General features: G+C 39.3%; 1 protein-coding gene across 1 annotated transcript; it reads right to left on the bottom strand.

Moving 5' to 3' along the window:
- Positions 1–76: 76 nt before the first annotated feature.
- Positions 77–15,907, bottom strand: ddi2 (DNA-damage inducible protein 2). Its single transcript, XM_088338860.1, has 10 exons — positions 15,803–15,907; positions 15,460–15,633; positions 9,454–9,583; positions 8,314–8,646; positions 6,981–7,107; positions 6,781–6,908; positions 5,158–5,286; positions 4,968–5,071; positions 3,377–3,569; positions 77–2,236 (listed from the first exon to the last, which is right to left on the bottom strand). Exons 2-10 carry the CDS (start codon positions 15,595–15,597, stop codon positions 1,092–1,094), a joined length of 2,427 nt encoding a protein of 808 aa, XP_088194986.1. The 5' UTR covers positions 15,598–15,633; positions 15,803–15,907; the 3' UTR covers positions 77–1,091.
- Between the last annotated feature and the right edge of the window lie 2,778 nt (positions 15,908–18,685).

The raw sequence follows: 18,685 nt of genomic DNA, 5'->3' as shown, positions 1-18,685 counted from the left end.
TTATTATTACATCGTCAGACCTTGATAAAGAAATAAACTACTGTAATGCATACACGTCCTTATTTGACAGACAAAATAAATGGCAAGCACCCATACAATTTAATTAACATAATTTGCTTTAAACTGGATTGTTTGGGAGAATGATTTTGTAAACCAGTGCGATATGCTTGAACACATTTTACACAAAACAGAAGTACTTTCAAAATAACTTTGCAACACAAACGCTTAAAATGACAAACATTGAACACTTCAATTTTGACCAGTAAAAGCTATAAACCATGGGGGTAGTACAATTTACAAATAAAAAAGTACAGGTCAACACATATGTTTGAGTGTTGAACCCGAAATATGGCCAAATATTACATTTACAGGATATATTTTGTAGGGAGTTTTAACATTAGGGTACTGTACTGAAATTTCCATTCATAATTCTTTTGAAACGAATTAAAGCTCATGAAACCTGCTCAACATTTATGTCTGCAAGCCCTTCTACTCGGGCTAGTCTGGGTCAGTAACTCTTTGAATGTGGCCATTAATGTTTATAAGAATGAAAATTATTAATTATTTTTTTGTACAACCAATCTGAATTTATTCTACTTTCCAGCATTTTAATTGTCCTTCTACACCATTCTGCCTGTCAAAAGGTACTACGACAGAAATGTGGGATAGGAAAAAAAATCAATGTCAGCGATTGTCAATGGTGTACTGTGATGACTACACACAATAAGACCCATAACACACATTAGTTATGTTCCATCACAAAATCAAAGATGGAAAATAAAATATTTGTAGTTTTGCCTCACTTAAATATAAAGGAATAGTGATATATTTCATGATTCAGAAATAAACAATGCACGTGTCGTTGCTGAATGATGTAAAATGAAAGCTGAAACAACCCTAAAAACCAATGAGACTGGTGCTTGCTTGTGACTTCGACATGCAAAGACGGCACATATCAATTTTGTAAAAAAACAAAACAAAAAAAACCCGCTCATCAGTACTTTGATATCCCTGTCAAGACACAAGACATTTAGATGCAAAACCAAAAGGGTCAAGGGAGACAAGTTATTGTAGGGACCTGGCCTGGAGTCTTAGGTGGGCACAGTGATGCTGCGGGCCAGGAGCGCCAGCAAAGCCAGCTCCACGACCCCATGCGCCTGCTCCAAAGCCTCTGCAGCATCGTGGGCAGAAAAACCTGCAGCCTGGATCCTCTGGATATGTTCGGCCGGAAATTTGTCTATGAGCGTTTCAGGAGGAGGACTGGCAGAGGAGTTGGGGACAAGACCATCCAGGACGCTTGCGTCCGAGGCTTGCCCGTACACATCACCGCTCCCCTGCCACCGTTTGGGGTTTTCCCTGAAGTCCTCTTCTGGATCTGGGCGACTTGCAGACTCAGGATTGTTAATGCTAGAATATTTGCCTTCGGATGGAAGCTGTAGAGGATTTGCCAAGTCAGGGTTATAAATGCTGGGTTTTGTGGCTTTGACTGGGGGATCTGCAGGTCTCCCTGACTCTGCATGTTTGATGCTGGTTTCGCCCGGTTCAATATTTAGCTCAAGAATCCTCTCTGAAGAGAGAGCCCCCTTTCTTTTGGAGGGCCCTTCGCAAGCAGCTGTTTGTGCGGCTTTGGCATCACTTGGTTTATCTCTTGTCTGGATTGAATCCTTCTCCTGTGGATGAGACTGGTTGCGGGGGTCACCACAGTTGTTGGAGAGCAGCAGTTCGTGGAGCTCCAAGAGCGCAGCGGCCAGGGACGAAATTATGTCAGAGCCCTTAAAATTATCCTTGCACGAGGGGTCCATCTCGACTGAGTCTGAGGGGCACGGGTCAAGGGTTTGGGACCCAATCTCCTCATGGTCCATGGGTTGAGTGTGTACTAGTTCTGGATTGGGGAGGGCTAAATTGTTCTCTAATTTAGATGGCTCCTTGTTACCCTTCTCACCAACATCCAAACACTGCAGGGGCTCGGATGACTGATCAACTTCCAGGGCTTCTTCTACCGGGACAGTGTAATCTTCCAGCGAGGGACCCTGGAGTTGATCCTGATCAATGGGCAGATGTGTCTCTTGGGATTCAAGTTGGTCTGGTCCTGAGGTCAGATCTAAAGATATCTGGTTGGATTCTGAGCAAGACAAATCCGGGTTCTGGAGATGGTCGCTTGAGGACATTTGGTCTGAGTCTGCAGGAAGTGACAATGGTGACGGCTGCGTAGAGGTAGTCTGTCCATCTGCAGGGTCTTTTTTGGTAAAAAACAGATGGCACAATTAAGATTATACAAAGGCAGAGGCTTATTGGAAGCTATCAAGGAGTCACAGCACACATTTTTAATGTCACTTAAAAGTATATCTTTATGAAAAACCGCATTACAGTGCATTCATATGCAGTATTTATAATACATTTTTTTTTCAAGACACAGTATGAAGTATTTTGGAACATAAGGAAACAAATGGACTTCAGGCCATTTTGTTCTTGTAAATTAAAACAAATGAAACAACTACTTTTACATTTCCCCGTGATTCTAGTGTAAATTTTACCAATAGTAATAATCCACCTCCAAACAGAAATAATAATAAGTATCAATATTTTATATGCAATAACATTATTAAATTGATTAATGATCCATTTTAACAGGTTTTGGACTCAGCAATTTCACTGTTTTCATATTCACTAAATTAAGCAATCATTCAAAGACAAGCATCGCGCCAAAATACACAAACACACAAAACAGCTTTTTTCATGACCATAATTAAGGTGGGAGAATAAAATACACAAAAACGACAGGTTAGTTCAACACCTGCAATGACTGGCCTGAGAGCTTTTTCAGTACCTGATTTTTTTGGCCCCTCTCCAGGTGTCTCCATTTGCATCAATGCTGTCCTGCTCAGGTGTTAAGGCACACACCGCACACATCATGCAGAAGGACGGAAAAAGTTAGAAGTGGCACTCAGAACGTGCAGTAACAAAACCAAACTTTTCCACACGTGTAGCATTTGAGTTTTGTTGTCACCTTATGATGTAGACATAGCAAGCGTTTTAATCATTAGTCTCATTAGCATGTACAAAACATGTCCCTTTTTCACTACCGTTTTTACTCACAAGTTTTAAACCGTTTTGTTTTCTTAACATCAGGTTATTAACAATCAAAGTCTACTAAGCTATCAATCTTCGGAATACTTGGGAATCTACTAACTTATCAATCTTATCACTCCTTTTCCCATTGTTGTAAACAGACCACATGTATCTCAAGTGATGGCATGACATGATCATCTGACAATATGAATAAGGTTTATGTGGCCCATGCAATTGTCATTAAGAGAAGGCAAAAAAAATGCAAAATAAAAAAATAAAAAAACAACTGTAGCAAGACCATGCTTACCGCTTTCATGTATGGACCGCTGAAGCGCCTCCGCGAGTTCCCTGTCCGCTATTTCTTCAGGACGGCCTTCCTCGCGTCCCTCTGGCCCATAGGCCAATCGTGCACAATCAGGCAGCTCCGCCTCGGACAAAAAGCGTGTTTCCGTGCCAGTTGTGCCGATGAGAAGCACGCTTTTCTTCAGGTCGATTGAACACTGCAAGATTTTTAAAGAATGACTTAAGTACAGGGTTTGTACACCTTTTTCATTGCCGAAATGCAAGAACCTTTTAAGGAGTTTGAAGGAATAATTATCAGATCGTTATCTCACATTCACTTATTAAACACTTCCATAACTTACCATCAGTCTTAACGCTACAAGTAGGGTGTTTACATTTTAGTCCGACAGCAATAATATTTGTTCACATAACAGTAATGAAGTGGAATGCAATATTTTTTAGTTCTTTGACCTGTTCTCTGGCTGTGTCTTCTCCTACCTCTTTTTTGGAAGATGAATATTGTAATTTTAATAAAAAAAGACGGGCAAACAGAGACGTCTGAAGTTTGTTAGCAACCTTTTTTGTTGTTCTCCGTTTCTCCTAGCTGGAAAAGGCTAAGTGTCTGCGTCTCTTCTTTCTTAGGATATGCATAATATGTCTTATTGAACATGACAGTTTCAAAGCCAATTTTTTTTGTACTATTAAAAGAAGTGCGATGTAAATCATGTATTTAGCAGAGCCGCAAATATATTTGTGATTAACATATGTGATTTGTAACCTTGTGTGTGCAATTATAGAGACATAATTTTAGATATTGAGTAAATCGTCAATATATTTGTAGATCTGAACAGTGAGTGTGTAAATATTTTTAAAACAAATTCACCCCCATATAGGCAATATGCAACTTACATTTTTTTAAGTCAAGTCACATTTTCGGTTGCAAGAAGTTTTTACCATTACAAATTGATTTTTTATTGCATGGCCGAATATAAATAGTCATAACTGATACATAATCTTTGCACCTACACACATTTCATAAAATGCACCTGTCCTCTTGGGTAAAACCTGCAGGGGGCGATGGAGCTTCAAATGCAAAAGCCATACAAACTAAATTAGCTTCCATAAAGGATTAAGAAATACAATGGCAAAGCGAAGCCACAAGAGAGCAGTGTCAATCAGACTTATTATTTCAAGTTCAAGTTCCGTTTACTTGAAATGGGACAAGTATGCGCCATAAACTCATGTCACATACGCTAACATTTTAGCCAAAGCTAATTCTCAATGTCTGTCTCCAGAAGGGCTTTTACAGAAAAAAAACAGCACTATTGCAGAGGCTACAGGTAGTGAGTTGTCTGACCTCTGATTAGTCTTTAAGTGTTTCATTATTTTATTTTTGTCTATCAAATCAAGACTGCCGAGGAACATGACAACAATTTCAAGCTGTTACAAGCCCAAAATTCAAACACTTTTCAAACATTGAAAAAAAAAAAACTCCAACAACATTAAAATTTAAGCATTTAAGGATTTCGAGCACCCGTGTGAACCCAGTAAGTACATTTCGGGATTATATTAAGCTAAAAGAAATTATAAAAGGGAGAGATACACTAGATATTTACCTGGTGCCTCTTGAGCATGTCCAATCCAAGAAGCATGTCCATCGGCTGGTCCTCCAAGATAGAGAAAGAGCAGGGAAGGAAGTCCCCTTCGATCTGAACCTGAGCTGCATAGACACAAGCGGCAGATCAACAAGCGAAAAGACAATGCAGTACAGATCTCTTTATTTGGTACACACACACAAACACCCACCCAGATGAACCCTGCCGATAATCTTCTGCGTGCCAACTCCCTTGGCGATGCCTGCCCAGCGTCGATCTACCAATCGCATGATGTTGCAGCGTTCTGCACAGGCTTGGCTCATGATGGTCATTTGGGCACCTCAGAGAGAAAATAACGCTTTAATTGTAAGCTGAAAATTATTTTAGGGGAAGAGTATATTGCAATTTTTCTGAAATTTTGATTATAACAGTTATAAAGCTATTTCGTCAGCCTCCCTTTATACATGTACATAAAATCTTGTGTAATGGCGCTCGTGAAACTAAATCCCCCCCCCCCCCCCCCAATATTTTAATTTCAAATTTGTGTTCAATATCAGTACAGAAATTGGGGTGGGGCAATAAATCTAATTTATTTGACAGTTAAAAAATTGAAAATGTCAAAATGGGCAAAATCATAAAATTCATAGTAGGAATTTATTACTTTAATTTGAATAACCCAAAGCTGGTGCTAGTTAACTTCGTCAATGAAAGACGCATCTCTAAAATGGGAAGAGCTAGTGAAAGCCAATTTTTGTCATTTTGAGGGCTCTCTTAAGAAAGCTTGAACCCTCAACTTTGATGAAAAAAAATTAACATTGTTTAGTAAACAGTTGAAACACTGCTAAGTTTCTTGAAAAAACACGTTTCCAAGAAAACTTCTGAGAAATACGGCTTTTTTGGTGAAAGAATGCATTTGAGGCCAAACTTTTTTTTTGTTATACCTCCAATATCCAAACAACGCTTTCCAACTCAAGGGCACTTGGCTTGCAAAATGACATGTTATTGCAATAACACTGAACTTATGCATGAACTTTGCAAGAACTTTTCAGCACCTGATGTATCTGGTGGCGTTATCACACAATTTTTGGTCACCATGGCGATGAACGTAACGTCTCTCTGCCCGGCGATGAGACAAGAAAAAGCTTGAAGCGTTAACCATCTGTTCTTGCCCATAAATATTCGCTACTCTGATCACACTGCCTCACGACACCTATATTCCCCATACGGGGCAGCTTCCACACTTCAATCACTGGATACAGGAAGCAAGACTAGGAAGTGGGAGCTTTCTTGTGTGGAAAGATCCGGGCAAAGCCACTCCTGCCATCTAATAGTGATTTGTCATACTGAAATCATTCCCAGAGGCTTGATACTTACTGATAAGTTACGCCAAACACTTTATAATGTTAAAAAAAAAACAACAACTTATTTTTACATTTTGGCACTAAGGGACAATGTTTCTGAAAACGTGTTTATATGTTATGGCACTGAATGAATTAATATACGATTCTTACATACGAACAAGTTTTGGTATTAATGCAAATTACTCACAAAACAAGTATGAATTTTTGCACGTATTTCAAGTTTTATATTTCCTTCAAAACAGATTTAAAATAGATTAATCTTGTCCGATCAGTTCACACAGCTTGCATTTTTAATCGATCAAACTCTTTGAATGAATGTGTGATTGTTGGGGTTTTCTGTTTGAAATCGATGAAAAATCTTTATCTCTAGACTGGTAAAAATCAATAAATGTTGGGCATTATCACCCAGCCCTAGCATAAGTAATGAAAATACTTTTTTGCCAGATGGTTTATTAGAGTGCTCCAACAATTACCTGAATCAACAAATGCTTTCACAGGGTGCCCGTTGACTCTGCAGTTAATGTAGAGCATAACCACCTGCCCGAAGCTTTCTGGAGCTTCTTCCATTGCAATGGTCATATTTTCTTCTACATTGTGCTGCCTGGAATATGTGAAGATAAGAGAAATCAGCAAGACATAAAAGGACAACAGGTAGAAAACAACCCAGGTTAACCTGATTTCCTCCTCTATTTTTGCCTGCGCTTCCAAATCGAAGGGATCTGCAGTCAGCAGACGAATTCGTTCTTGCTCTCGCTTGGCACGATCCTGCTGCTGCTCCAGCAACACTTTGGTAAAACGCTCTGGGAGGGGGGAGGGGGGGGGTGATGGGTGCATGTTAATCAAACATCAGAAACCAGATTTCCCAGAGAAAACCCATTCAAAAAGAGGGAAGTCAGAGAGACAAACATGAAATAATACTATGTGTATAAATATATTTGAACATGAAACCTTTCACATGATTTTGTGGAACCATCTGTCTGTCAAGAGCAATTCGAGCTATGAGCACGAACCTAGAAAAAAATGAGCTCTTATGCCGAGGTAGCACTGTACAATAAGCCCCTTAACGTCAGACTTTTGAGAAGCAAATACGTGTCCGTACGATGTCACAAGTTACTGAAATACATATTATTGGAAAAGCTGAAACTCTTGGGATTCAAAATATGCTGACCCTTTTAAAATGTACCAATCACAGAAACTTTACGATCAGTATCAAACAAGATACCCGAAAACTATGAAGCCTGGATATCTCACCAGTAACGCCTCTGGTAGTCAGCTCATGAGATGATTCCCTGCGAACATCGAATCGTTACATCCAGGACCGTCTAATGAATCCAAGAGTGTCAAATATTTACTCCAATACACACAATAGTGCAGACAAGATTTTAAAAAAAGACTGCCTTGAAGCATTTCTGTAGCAATCCATCTGCTTTGCCCCATAATTCCCTGCTTACAAATAAACAGACTCGTAAAATTTCCAATATGGTCTTTAGCCTAGGGCACAATTTTCGGACAATTGCAAGCTTTTTATTCATGGTCCTTAGCTTGCCATAGCCTATGAAAGCCTGTATTGATAAAACAGACATCGGCTCCTTTACCTTTGAATACCTTCAGCCAATAGTGACCAATTCAAACTGACACATTGGTTAGCCAATTAAATTCTAAAAATAATGATACGCAGGTGTACAGAGTGTATTCAAATTCCACACCAAAATAAACGCCGCTCGTGATTCATTTTCACGCACCATTATGAAGCGCAAGTGATGGAAAGGCAGAAAAATAGCTCAAAGATTTACAACTCTTTCAAACTGTCTAAAGAATTGGTCAAAGTAAAATACACAGTTGCTTAGGTTTCAGAGTTGCGAATTGGTCCGTCTCGAAAGAACACCACTGAATTGACTTTGGGTATGGCTTGGATTGTGATTTTAGGCGAATTTTCCAGGAACGTTAGGGGTTAAAAGAAAGGAGACCTGTTTGGAATTTGTTGAGGGAATAACACTTTTGTTTACCTAAATCTCCGCTCAGCAAGGCCTCAGCAAGCGGCGGGTTTCGCTCTTTCAGTAAGGAGAGCTCATGTGGATTAGACAGGAGCATCTGCTGGAGTAAGGCAGGGTCATCAAGCCCTTGAGCAGAGGAGCCGCGAAGGGCTGGTGGGTTAAACGTGGAGGGTTGGGCGCTGCGCTGTGGCTGTTGCTGAGGTGGTGGCAACGGTTGCTGCTGTTGCTGCAGTGGCGGCGGAGGCTGGGCAACCTGTCGTTGCGTGGGCCTGTTGGTACTAAGGGGAGGGGTTGAAGTCGAGGCTCCGGGCACTGTGATGGAGCGAAAGTCAATATGGGGCAGACCTAAGCGGTAAAAAGTTGAGAGAAGTTAGTAAATAATGACAACAATAAAGCTTGATTATCCCCAAATTGCAAAATGTCATGAGAGTTTTTCAATACCATTGCCAAAAAACTACTGCTAGCTGGGTGGCGACATAAACCATGAATAAACCTCTGCCAGAGAAACATGCAAAGGGTCAATCAGTAGCACTCCTGGCCAAACTATGAAAAAAAACCTGCGACCTATAGTCTGGAAAATTCGTAAAAATATATAAGTACAATGCATGTCATCAAAACCGTATTGGCTTAAACATAACTTGAATCATACAGAAACTCCGCTTTGTCAAATTGTCCGATGCAATCTTTCAATGCTCGTGCGCAACTGAACTACTGCCATGGTACACAAGGTCTGCTTAGCAAACTTCAAAAGTAGTCTTTTTATATGCCGAATCTAAGCCAAATAGCTCCCATATTTTAGAAGCTTTGGTACATGTACTTGATTTTGACGCTGTCATTTCTGTATGTTCGTTATTGCTCTAGACAGTGACACTACAGCGCATGAGCAACTCTCACTGCTAGAAAAATGTGTCTGGCGACAACATTAGACAGTGAAATTCATTGTCGACTATTTCCATTATTGATTTTTGTTGACAAAGTCGACTAATGGTTGCAGGTCGGGTAAGCAATTCATATATTTGCTCTTTGTTCTCTGCCAACTGAAATTTAAAAAATGTTTTAGGTCCATTCACAGCAAATTAAAACATGAGTTTTGCCTGATTTTCTTTTGCAGTCTCCACATTTGCAATCATGGATTACATGACATGTTCTCACCTGGGAAAGCTGGCTGAGTGGGCGGCGGCCGTCTCTCAGCTTGTCTGAGGACCACCACGTCTCCGTCCTTCATGCCGTAGTTTCCCAAGGCACGGGTAGGGTCTTTTAGCGGTTGCTCCACATACAATATCTTTATTTAAAAGAAAACAAGAATATTGTTAATGCACATTTAACAGAAACCTTTTGGACATTTTATTCACCAGTAATATAGTTATTAACTTTACAGAAAGCATTTAGTCTTGTGGTTGGGGCAGCAGCTCACATTGTGGTACTGCATTGATACCATACATTGGGAACAGCTATATAATTAAACTCTAAAATAGCTAAAAGGGGCAACCATAATATTATAAGCAGCTCTTGTTATTATTTAATATAGCAGTGTTCATTTTACCTCTGAAAAGTGATGAGTCCCGGGGACTCGCATGCTCAAAAATCTATAAGTCCCAAGAGAGATCTATGGGTCCCCAAAATTTAGTGTTATCGAGTGACAAATATATAATAAAAATCTATATATGTATTCAGTTTTAATCATCATCAATCAAATTATTAATTCATTTTCTGCATCAAATTATTGTTGGTAATATCCTGATTAAAGGGATAACCACAAACCTGTCTTTTTTTCATTTTCTCCTTTTATACTTTTTTTCTTAACTTTTTAATACAACATAATAATTCGTAATATAATGCATCAAAGCAAGTGAGCCGTTTGAGAGCCGGCTCTCTTGAATGAGTTGAGCCGAAAAAGCCGGTTCTCTAAAAAGAGACGGACTTTTTACCACAAAACTTGAGATCGGCGTGCAGATGAAAACTCGAACAGCAAGACCAAAACAACATCTGCCGGATCTGCCTGACGAAAAGTTTGGAGTGCGGTAAATCTTTGTTTAAAAAAAATGTAATCGGGTTATAATGACAATTTTGTGTCAAAAAAGTTGCGTCCCGGGGACGCACGTTGATTTGAGACTATGCGTCCCCAGCAAAAATGATGAGTCTAGGACGCAGGAAAACGAGAACACTGATATAACACTACAACTTTGTAGACCAAAGAGCAATGACAGTATTAAACACATACCAATAATCAACATATGGTGATCTTTTAAAAGTCCTTTGCCAATGAGATAGTCTGGCATAATATTGAAATGGGATACATTTTACGCTTTTGAAACCAAAGAAATATATTTCGCAACTCGAAAAAATCTGTTAAATAAAATTTCAAAAATATTGTATACCATGTTTTCCAACACTTACTTGGTGCTTAGGTTTTTGTTTTTATTGATATTGTGTTCACTACCCTAGACTATAGTAGGACTACGGTTTACTAGAGGCATTTTTTAACAGACGGGCAACTCTCCTGTCAGCCTTATTTTGCCTGAAAAAAATAACTGTGTTTCTATTTTAAATAGAGGTTCAACAACGTATCAATTAAATATTCGTCAACTATTCTAATAACCGATTTTACGGCGACATGTTTTTAGGGATAGGAATTCTCCAGATTCGTCACATTAAATATTGACCAATTTATATTGTCTTCCAATATAAGACTTTGTACCATTCTGTTGACTCAAAATAACCATTCCACGGATGTCAGAACAAAACCACGAGTCACATTTTTCAGGATATTGATCGTGTTCAGCCCAATGAGGATTTTTTTTTTTAAATAAGAATTTATAGAACCTTATGACGTTATACAGGTAGTCATCCGGACAATTTTATAGTTCTTTATGACGTTATATTCATCCGGACCATCCAAATTGTGGCGACCATAATAGGTGGGTAAGTGAATGTTTACATCATTGTTTAATATATTTATATACCTTGTGATTAAAGGCTATACAGATAATCATGAGTTGACCTTTGAAATTGTGGATATCAAAGCTCTAGTTAGGCTGCCGTTAGTTGAACGTTCCAGGCTACGCTATGATGACAAATGTTCAAAAATCAACAAACAGGGCCATACATAAAAAAGAAGTGCCTTAAGTAGGAAGTAATTTAGGCCAGCAAAAGACGCACTGTTTTCAGCCAGGATCTTTAGCACATCCGGGCCATCCCTGCAGTTTTCTTTGCTTTAAGTTAGGTCCTCTCTGTGACCTCCACTTAGCATATAACATTGCACTAATTTTAGCATGGATTTAAGGTGTGCACTGGGGCCAATTCCAGAGGCGGCATTGAATGAAGTCAGGGCCACGCTTGGCCCACAGCTTGCTGCTAACAGTGTATCCTTTTCGGCCAGGCTTTCAGGACGCCCGAAGCTCACTCCTGAACTCATTTCGGCCAAAGGACAGCACATATTTTTTGGCTAGGCTTTAAGGCATGCGCCATGGCCATCTCCAGAGAGAGCATTGCACTAAGAAAATGGTTACGTCACAAAAAAAAAACTACGCATCACACCACAGTTTATATTCAACAACCAATAACAGAATAGTGTAGATCAGGGATCCCAATCGACTGGTTTAATGAGAAAATGTTCACTGCCCGGCCAGAGGGCAGCATTAAGCACATTTGTACTTTAAAAAATATTAACAATTTTGATAATATTATTAATAACAAAATAATAACAACATTATAATACTACTAACTTTAATGAGCGCAAATCCACTGTATAATAATGTTTAAAATTTGGCTGCCCTCGTTACATCACACTATTATCACATGACATGGGCAACTCACTGCAACGCACTCTGGTTGCTAAAGTAACATTAACAGGGTTCCTAGAGCACAAGGCAAGTTAAATTCTAAAACTGTTTAAGACTTTTTAATGCCTTATGAAATTAAATTTGAGGCCAAGTCGAACAAAACAAACAATTGAAACAAAAAAACAAACACAAACATTTCAAGCACACAATACATCGTGCCTCGCACACGTGACCTGGCACGGCTTTTAGCCATGGCAAAAAAACGTTTGTTGGACAGCCACTTTTCATTATATTGAAACTTTTCAGACATGGTTCAAAGTTAACGTTTTTGTCCGAAGTTGCTGTGTATTGTGGGTAGACCCAAGACATGCGTCGGCTCTGAATGGCCCGTCTAAAACCACATCACGTTTTGATAGTTACGTTATTCTGGTTATGTGATGTTGCCACAAAAGTAAATCAGTGATTTAAAAAAAAAAAAAAAAAGACGATATATATATATTTACTAAATCTTTTAGTTCAATCAAATATAGCTCTTATTACGTGTTCACGCTTAAGAATTTCGAATTGGAGTCAAGACATTTTAACGCTAATTAAGGCCTTATTTTTTAGAATAATGAATCCATTGTCTTTTGAGACTTTTCAAGGATCTGCGGGAACCCAGATTAAACGCAAAACGTTGCGTTGATCCGCATGCCAATTACTCAAAAAGACAAACTCACCCTATAACTCGGCCGTGGCGAAAAATTTGTTAGTGGTATGGGGTCTCTCTTTCATGTTTTTGACGTAGGGAACCAAGCATTCTCAAACTCCATTGCTAAGTTTTTTTTGCGATTTTTGTTTACTATCTTTGTAACCTGACATAGTCTGCAGGTTACAATTCTCCATGCTGATTGGTTATAAACTCAAATTTGGTTTCACTCATCCCTTGCTATACCTTCTGCATGTGAGGGTCCTTGCTTCCAACGTGACAGTTGCACCACCTGACAGGCAACTGCGCCCACTCACGTAAACACGCCGATTTTATATCAAGCGCACCGCCTCAAACCCCATATTCAACGTGACTGGAACCATGTTATAAAACAATAGTAAGCAACAAAAAAGGAGGAAAACTTATTTTTCTTTTTGAGCGACCAGGTACCAAAAAAAAAACAGCCCGGTTGTGGTCCGGAACCACTGGGTTAGACTCATGATGACATCAAACCATCCAGTATGGTTCAACATGTTTCATATAACTAAAGAGAAAGATAAGATAAGGGAAATGTCAGGATAAATAGGTAAAATATTAACACAGAAGTGCTTGGAGACTAGCCTAAGTTGTAGGTGCATCGTAGAAATTGTTCAATGAAAAGTAGTGCAATAACATTTAGCAGCAACAAAATTATTTAGATCTGGGTCAGAGCGTGACATCAGACTAAAACTATCAAATACCTATTAATATTGTGAGAATGCAAAGATCAAGTTTGACGAATCAAATATTTTTGGGGTTTTATCAAAAGTAATTGTTTTGGAGTTAGATGTTTCAAGCCCCTGGTTGGTAAATAGTACTTTGGGCAATAATCATTAACATTATTTTTTCTTGACCAAACCAGTAACTGGATATCAACTAATAAAAGCTTTCAACAGTGCTAACCAACGTCTTAGTTCATACGATGGATCAAAACAATTGCAAAGATTTATCAAATATCGATTACATTTTTTGTTGGAACCCCATTTTAATACAATATATACCAGGGGTGGCGAACACGTGGCTCTAGTGCCGCATGCGGCTCTTGGCAAATAAGAATGTGGCTCTTTGCCTCATCATATTTTCTATATACAGTAATCCCTCGGAGATCGCGGTTAATGGGGACCAAGACCACCCGCAAAAACTGAAAATCCGCGAAGTAGTGGCACCCCTTCAAAAATGCTTAAAAAAACGTATACAGGAATACAGTATACCCCCCTCTATACAGTACACCATATAGAATACGGGTAGAGAGAGAGAGAGAGAGAGAGAAATTTATGTTATGACAAAAAAAAAAAAAAAGTAAAATATGTTGTATGTACACGGAATAGGACTGCGGCAAAACCACTACGAACAATTCAGTATGATTGTATTAACCGCTCTCAACCACATGCAGCCATCGCAGTTTATTTCGCTTGTTAACACTCCCGGTTACATATTGAAAATAAAAACAGTGAAAATGTGATATTTGATGAGTGTTTGTGAAGCGCTTTAGGAAACAACAGTTGAAAAATGGTCTGTGTTCATTTTAATGAAAGTGAAAGAGCTACTTTATGACAATAAAAACAAACTTTAGCTAGCGGCATCGAATGGCTTTTACAACAAATACACGAAACCACACACAATTAGCCGTGTTTGGGTAGTACAAACAACCGCTCGCTTTTGGTATAATAAAGTCAAACTTGAGATGAAATGTGACAGAAGAGAAAATATTAACGTCGCGTCACCGAGTTCCTCCATGATAAACTGAGCGCCACATAAGAAGGGGGTGAGGAGGGAGGAGTTAAAGGAGGGGGGTGAGCGAAGCGGTAACTCACCATGACTAAGCATTGTGTCAGGGCCTCCCCCTCCCCTTCACAATAAGAGTGTCCACACCGTGTCCTCAGTTGTCATAAACTCGCGCTCAATGCCGTCAAGTCAATAAATGCTTTCATTGAGAAGGTAAGGTATATTTTTTAGACCCGCGTAGCTCTGAACCTGCAAAAGTGGAACCGCGAACTAGCGAGGTTCCACTGTACTGTGGCTCTTTGCCTCGTTTCATGTTTTAGTTTTTTTATTTAGTGTGTATTGAGGGTAGACACTTTCCTTGAAATCAACACAAGAACAATACTTGTTGTATTGTAAGAAGAGGAGTGTGTAATGGGAAATTATTTGTTTTTAATTGTGTGTGTGTCTGTCATGGCACGTCAGTGGTGTGGCTCTTTGACTCTCAGTTAAAAATTTCGTCTCTTTGTGTCAAACTTCTTCACCACCCCTGATATGTACAATAAAGTAATTGTAAGATTTCTGAACAACGGGATTTACTAGGCTGATGACAATACAGTAAAATGGTAAGATGTCGGTCGCCCGTTTATTGCATCACACCGTGATTGTGTTGTTTGTTTTCCCTGTTAGCCTTCGTAAACAAACTCTTACTGGTAATAAGACGAGAATTACGTAGAATTTTCCACATGTGCGCATGACACCAACGGAGTATACGTTGTTAATAACCCTTGATAGCAAACGGTTAGTAGTAAGGGACTTTTCAAGTCGCCAGAGTCTCCAAGTGTGGAAAAGTATGATTCATGCTAGCAAAGCCGGATGTGCTAACTAACCGCAAGCTAGCTTAGCTCGGCGTATGTAGTATAAACGCTCGCCGTCGAGTGTCCATACCTGTATTTCTCCAGCAGGAATTCCCGATTCGAGTTCACAGAGTGCTACAAAGTCTCTCAGCTCCAGCTCCGGGGACACATCGAGGGCGAACGTGGTCTCTGGGCGATCCCGCGGCGCGCAGAATATGGTGACCAGCATCGCTCAATTCTGGAAGAAGAATCAGTTGGAAACCCGCTGCAACATAAAGGCAATTACTGCATTTCCTTTATTCACATAGGCAAACGCCGCATGTCCAAGTTAGATTCCGAACACCTTTCGCCTGTTATATTTTCTATTACGGAATCGTCAAATATAACGCAAAGAGATATAACAAATATTGTGTCATGTTATGTTGTGGACTTACTCGTCGAAGTATGATGTGACAAGAAATCATTGAAAAACTCCAACATCAAGACATATGCCTATTTCTCGACCAGCGATGCCGTATCACACTGCGCACATTTAGTTTTAACGACATGCCGTATAACGGTGGTATGAGTCGTAAAAGCTCATTTCCAGTACTGTACAGTACAGTACTCGCTTGCAAGTGTTTCTCAACCATTTTTGAGCCAAGGCACACTTTTTTTTATTAAAAATCTTTAAAAATTAGTATCTGGTATCGGTTTCATGTAAAGCTTAAACTATCTTCTTGACAGTACAAAGATTTTTCTTTAATAATTTATTCTTACAGTGCCTCAATTATTCATTTTGGTTAACACGTTTGCTGTAATTTTTTTATTTTACTTCATTTGTAATACATTTTTGAAAGATTTACTATCGTTTTTCTTTTCTTTTCAAGAAAAATAACAAAAAAAAGCTTCGCATGAACAAAAATACCTGTCAGTGAAATATTTCATAAATCATCAAACCTCACATGAGGAAACACTATAGATCCAGATCCGAGGTTCAATTCCAGCTACTGCTGCCTCTCTGTGCGGGGTTTGCATGTTCTCCCGTGCCTGCATGGTTTTCCTCTGGGCACTCCGGTCTCCACATTCCCAAAACATGAATGTCAGGTGCCCTGCAACAAATGAAGGAAGCGATCTTCACAACATATCGTAATTATAACTTCAAATTATCGATTTTGCAGTTCATTGATATGGATAATGATTGATCAGTCCAAAACAAAAATAATATTAACACACAAATAAATAATGTAGGGCGTGGGGCTATATTGGCCGCATGGCCCCTCCTTCGCTGGAAAGCTCTCTATCCCTTTATTGGCTCGATCTTGCCTTGTTTTCATCTGATGGAGAGAGGAAAAGAGCAGCATGGGCAAACCGTGCGCCAAGTCTCTAGGCCAGGGGTCAGCAACCTTTTTGGTGTGGAGTGCCACTTTCAAATTTCCTTGTAAATCAGTGTGCCACACCAAGATTAATGACTCGCACAACATTTACATTAATAGACATTAATATCCAACAGAGCTGTCATTTTACACCAGTCCAAATATACAAAATGGATATACATTTTAATCGTATAACTCAGTATTTTTCAACCCTTTTTGAACCAAGGTGCACTTTTATTTATAAAAAAGTTCCGTGTAGCGTCATGTAGAGCCATCGCGGCCCGAGCAGGAGACGCCGGGCGCCGGTGTGGTGCCCAAATCCGACTCCCGTACAAAATCCTTCCCCCCTCGCGTGAACACGCATTCTGCTGCGCTTCCGACAGGCTGGCCTCCGCGCGAGCGCCCGACCCGCTCGGCTTGTCGCGGTGTCGTGCGTATCGCGCCCGAAAGTACCCACGCCTCGGGTTAGGGGCTCGCTCGCGACCCTAATAAGGATAAGCGGTGCAGATAATGAGATGAGATGAGATTAATTTTTTTTCTTTTTGAAGGGGCGTCGCTACTTCGCAGATTTTCACTTTTTGCGGGTCTAACCGGGTCTAAAAATAATAATTAAAAAAAAAAAAAAAATTTAAATTTTTTTTAAAAATTTTTTTTTTGAAGGTGAGGTGCGTCGCTACTTCGCGGATTTTCACTTATTGCGTGTGGTTTTGGTCCCCATTAACCGCGATAACTGAGGTCTTACTGTACGTTTTTTATGCATTTTAAGACAAGTACGACGTACAAGGAAATCTGTACGGAAAAACGCAATTTTGTTAATCGCATGCGTCTGCCGCCTGGGGATTTCCCATCATGCATCATTCAGAGAAAAAAAAATATGGTGTACGATTATTTTGTATTTTGTACAGGAAAATATGACAGTTTGTACGGGCATGGAGCCGGGGAGGTTGACAGGTATGATATAACACGGAGGAGCTGGAAGTGGAACCTGGATCTCTTGATCCCAAGACGAGCGCTCTACCTCCAATGTATGCAAATCATGAATCTTTTGATTACAAATGACCACTTTGGGAGTTCAAATCTTTATTATACAGGTGAAGAGTCTGTTCACTTCCTCTGAATGAATGGAATGTCTGTCCGTGGGTCTGGTGTGCGTGCTCTTGTGAGCTAACAAGGAAGGGTCTTGCGAACAAATTGTGGGTCTTTTGAGGTGTAGGCAGAGTCGTTGGTTGAAAAAAGTTAGAGGAAATGCACCCGTGGCAGTTCATTCCTCTACACTCATGAGCAGATAGTTGGTAAAATACAGAAAATGTTTTTAATCTTGTTTTTCTAAAAACAAAAAATAAACACACAAAAAATAACCCAAATCAAACTTAAAATGAGCACAAATGTTGTACTGATGGAAATAAAACATTTCTACATTATGACTTTATTTTATGTGTGTGTTTGTGTGTGTGTGTGTGTGTGTGTGTTTATTTCCAGTAAAATAAGAAAAATATTAAATTATGAAGCATTTTAGTCTTATTGAGGGTTTTTATTGCATTGCAATCTCCAACGGAAATTACACAAAATAAATTGTAAAATGTATATTCCTGTAATACCTAATGATCAGATTAGCATATAAAAGGGAAAAAGGAGTAATCTGCTGCTTCCTACCAATAAAGATGAATGTTAGTTATTTGGCTGATCACTGAGAAAAAAAACAAATACTATATACAGAACTACGTATATAGAACTACAGCATACTTTTTTGCAAAGATAAAAATTAAAAAAAATCCTGGGGCTCACTAGACAAGGTTTTACAGCACACTGGTTGAAAAACACTAGCCTAGAAAGTGAATGCAGCTGCTTGTGGGTAGAAGATTCTTTGTTGTACAATACTATATGTACAACATCAAAAAGTCAAAACCAAATTTGGAGGAAAATGGAATAAACTTTATGACTGAACAGACGCAATATTTCTGG

Source organism: Urocampus carinirostris, chromosome 6 (genome assembly GCF_059441175.1).
Source record: "Urocampus carinirostris isolate Australia breed hairy pipefish chromosome 6, RoL_Ucar_1.0, whole genome shotgun sequence".
NCBI lineage: Eukaryota > Metazoa > Chordata > Actinopteri > Syngnathiformes > Syngnathidae > Urocampus > Urocampus carinirostris.
Note: the sequence above shows the minus strand (reverse complement) of the source record. Positions and strands in the feature narration are given on the sequence as shown.

What these genes read in the sequence shown, in the direction of transcription:
- ddi2 (XM_088338860.1), bottom strand. Translation starts at nt 15,597, where the DNA reads ATGCTGGTCACCATATTCTGCGCGCCGCGGGATCGCCCAGAGACCACG. An exon ending in CACTCAGCCAGCTTTCCCAG is followed by an intron (nt 8,647 to 9,453) that starts GTGAGAACATGT and finishes TTTACCGCTTAG; the next exon opens with GTCTGCCCCATATTGACTTT. An exon ending in AAAATAGAGGAGGAAATCAG is followed by an intron (nt 6,909 to 6,980) that starts GTTAACCTGGGT and finishes CACATATTCCAG; the next exon opens with GCAGCACAATGTAGAAGAAA.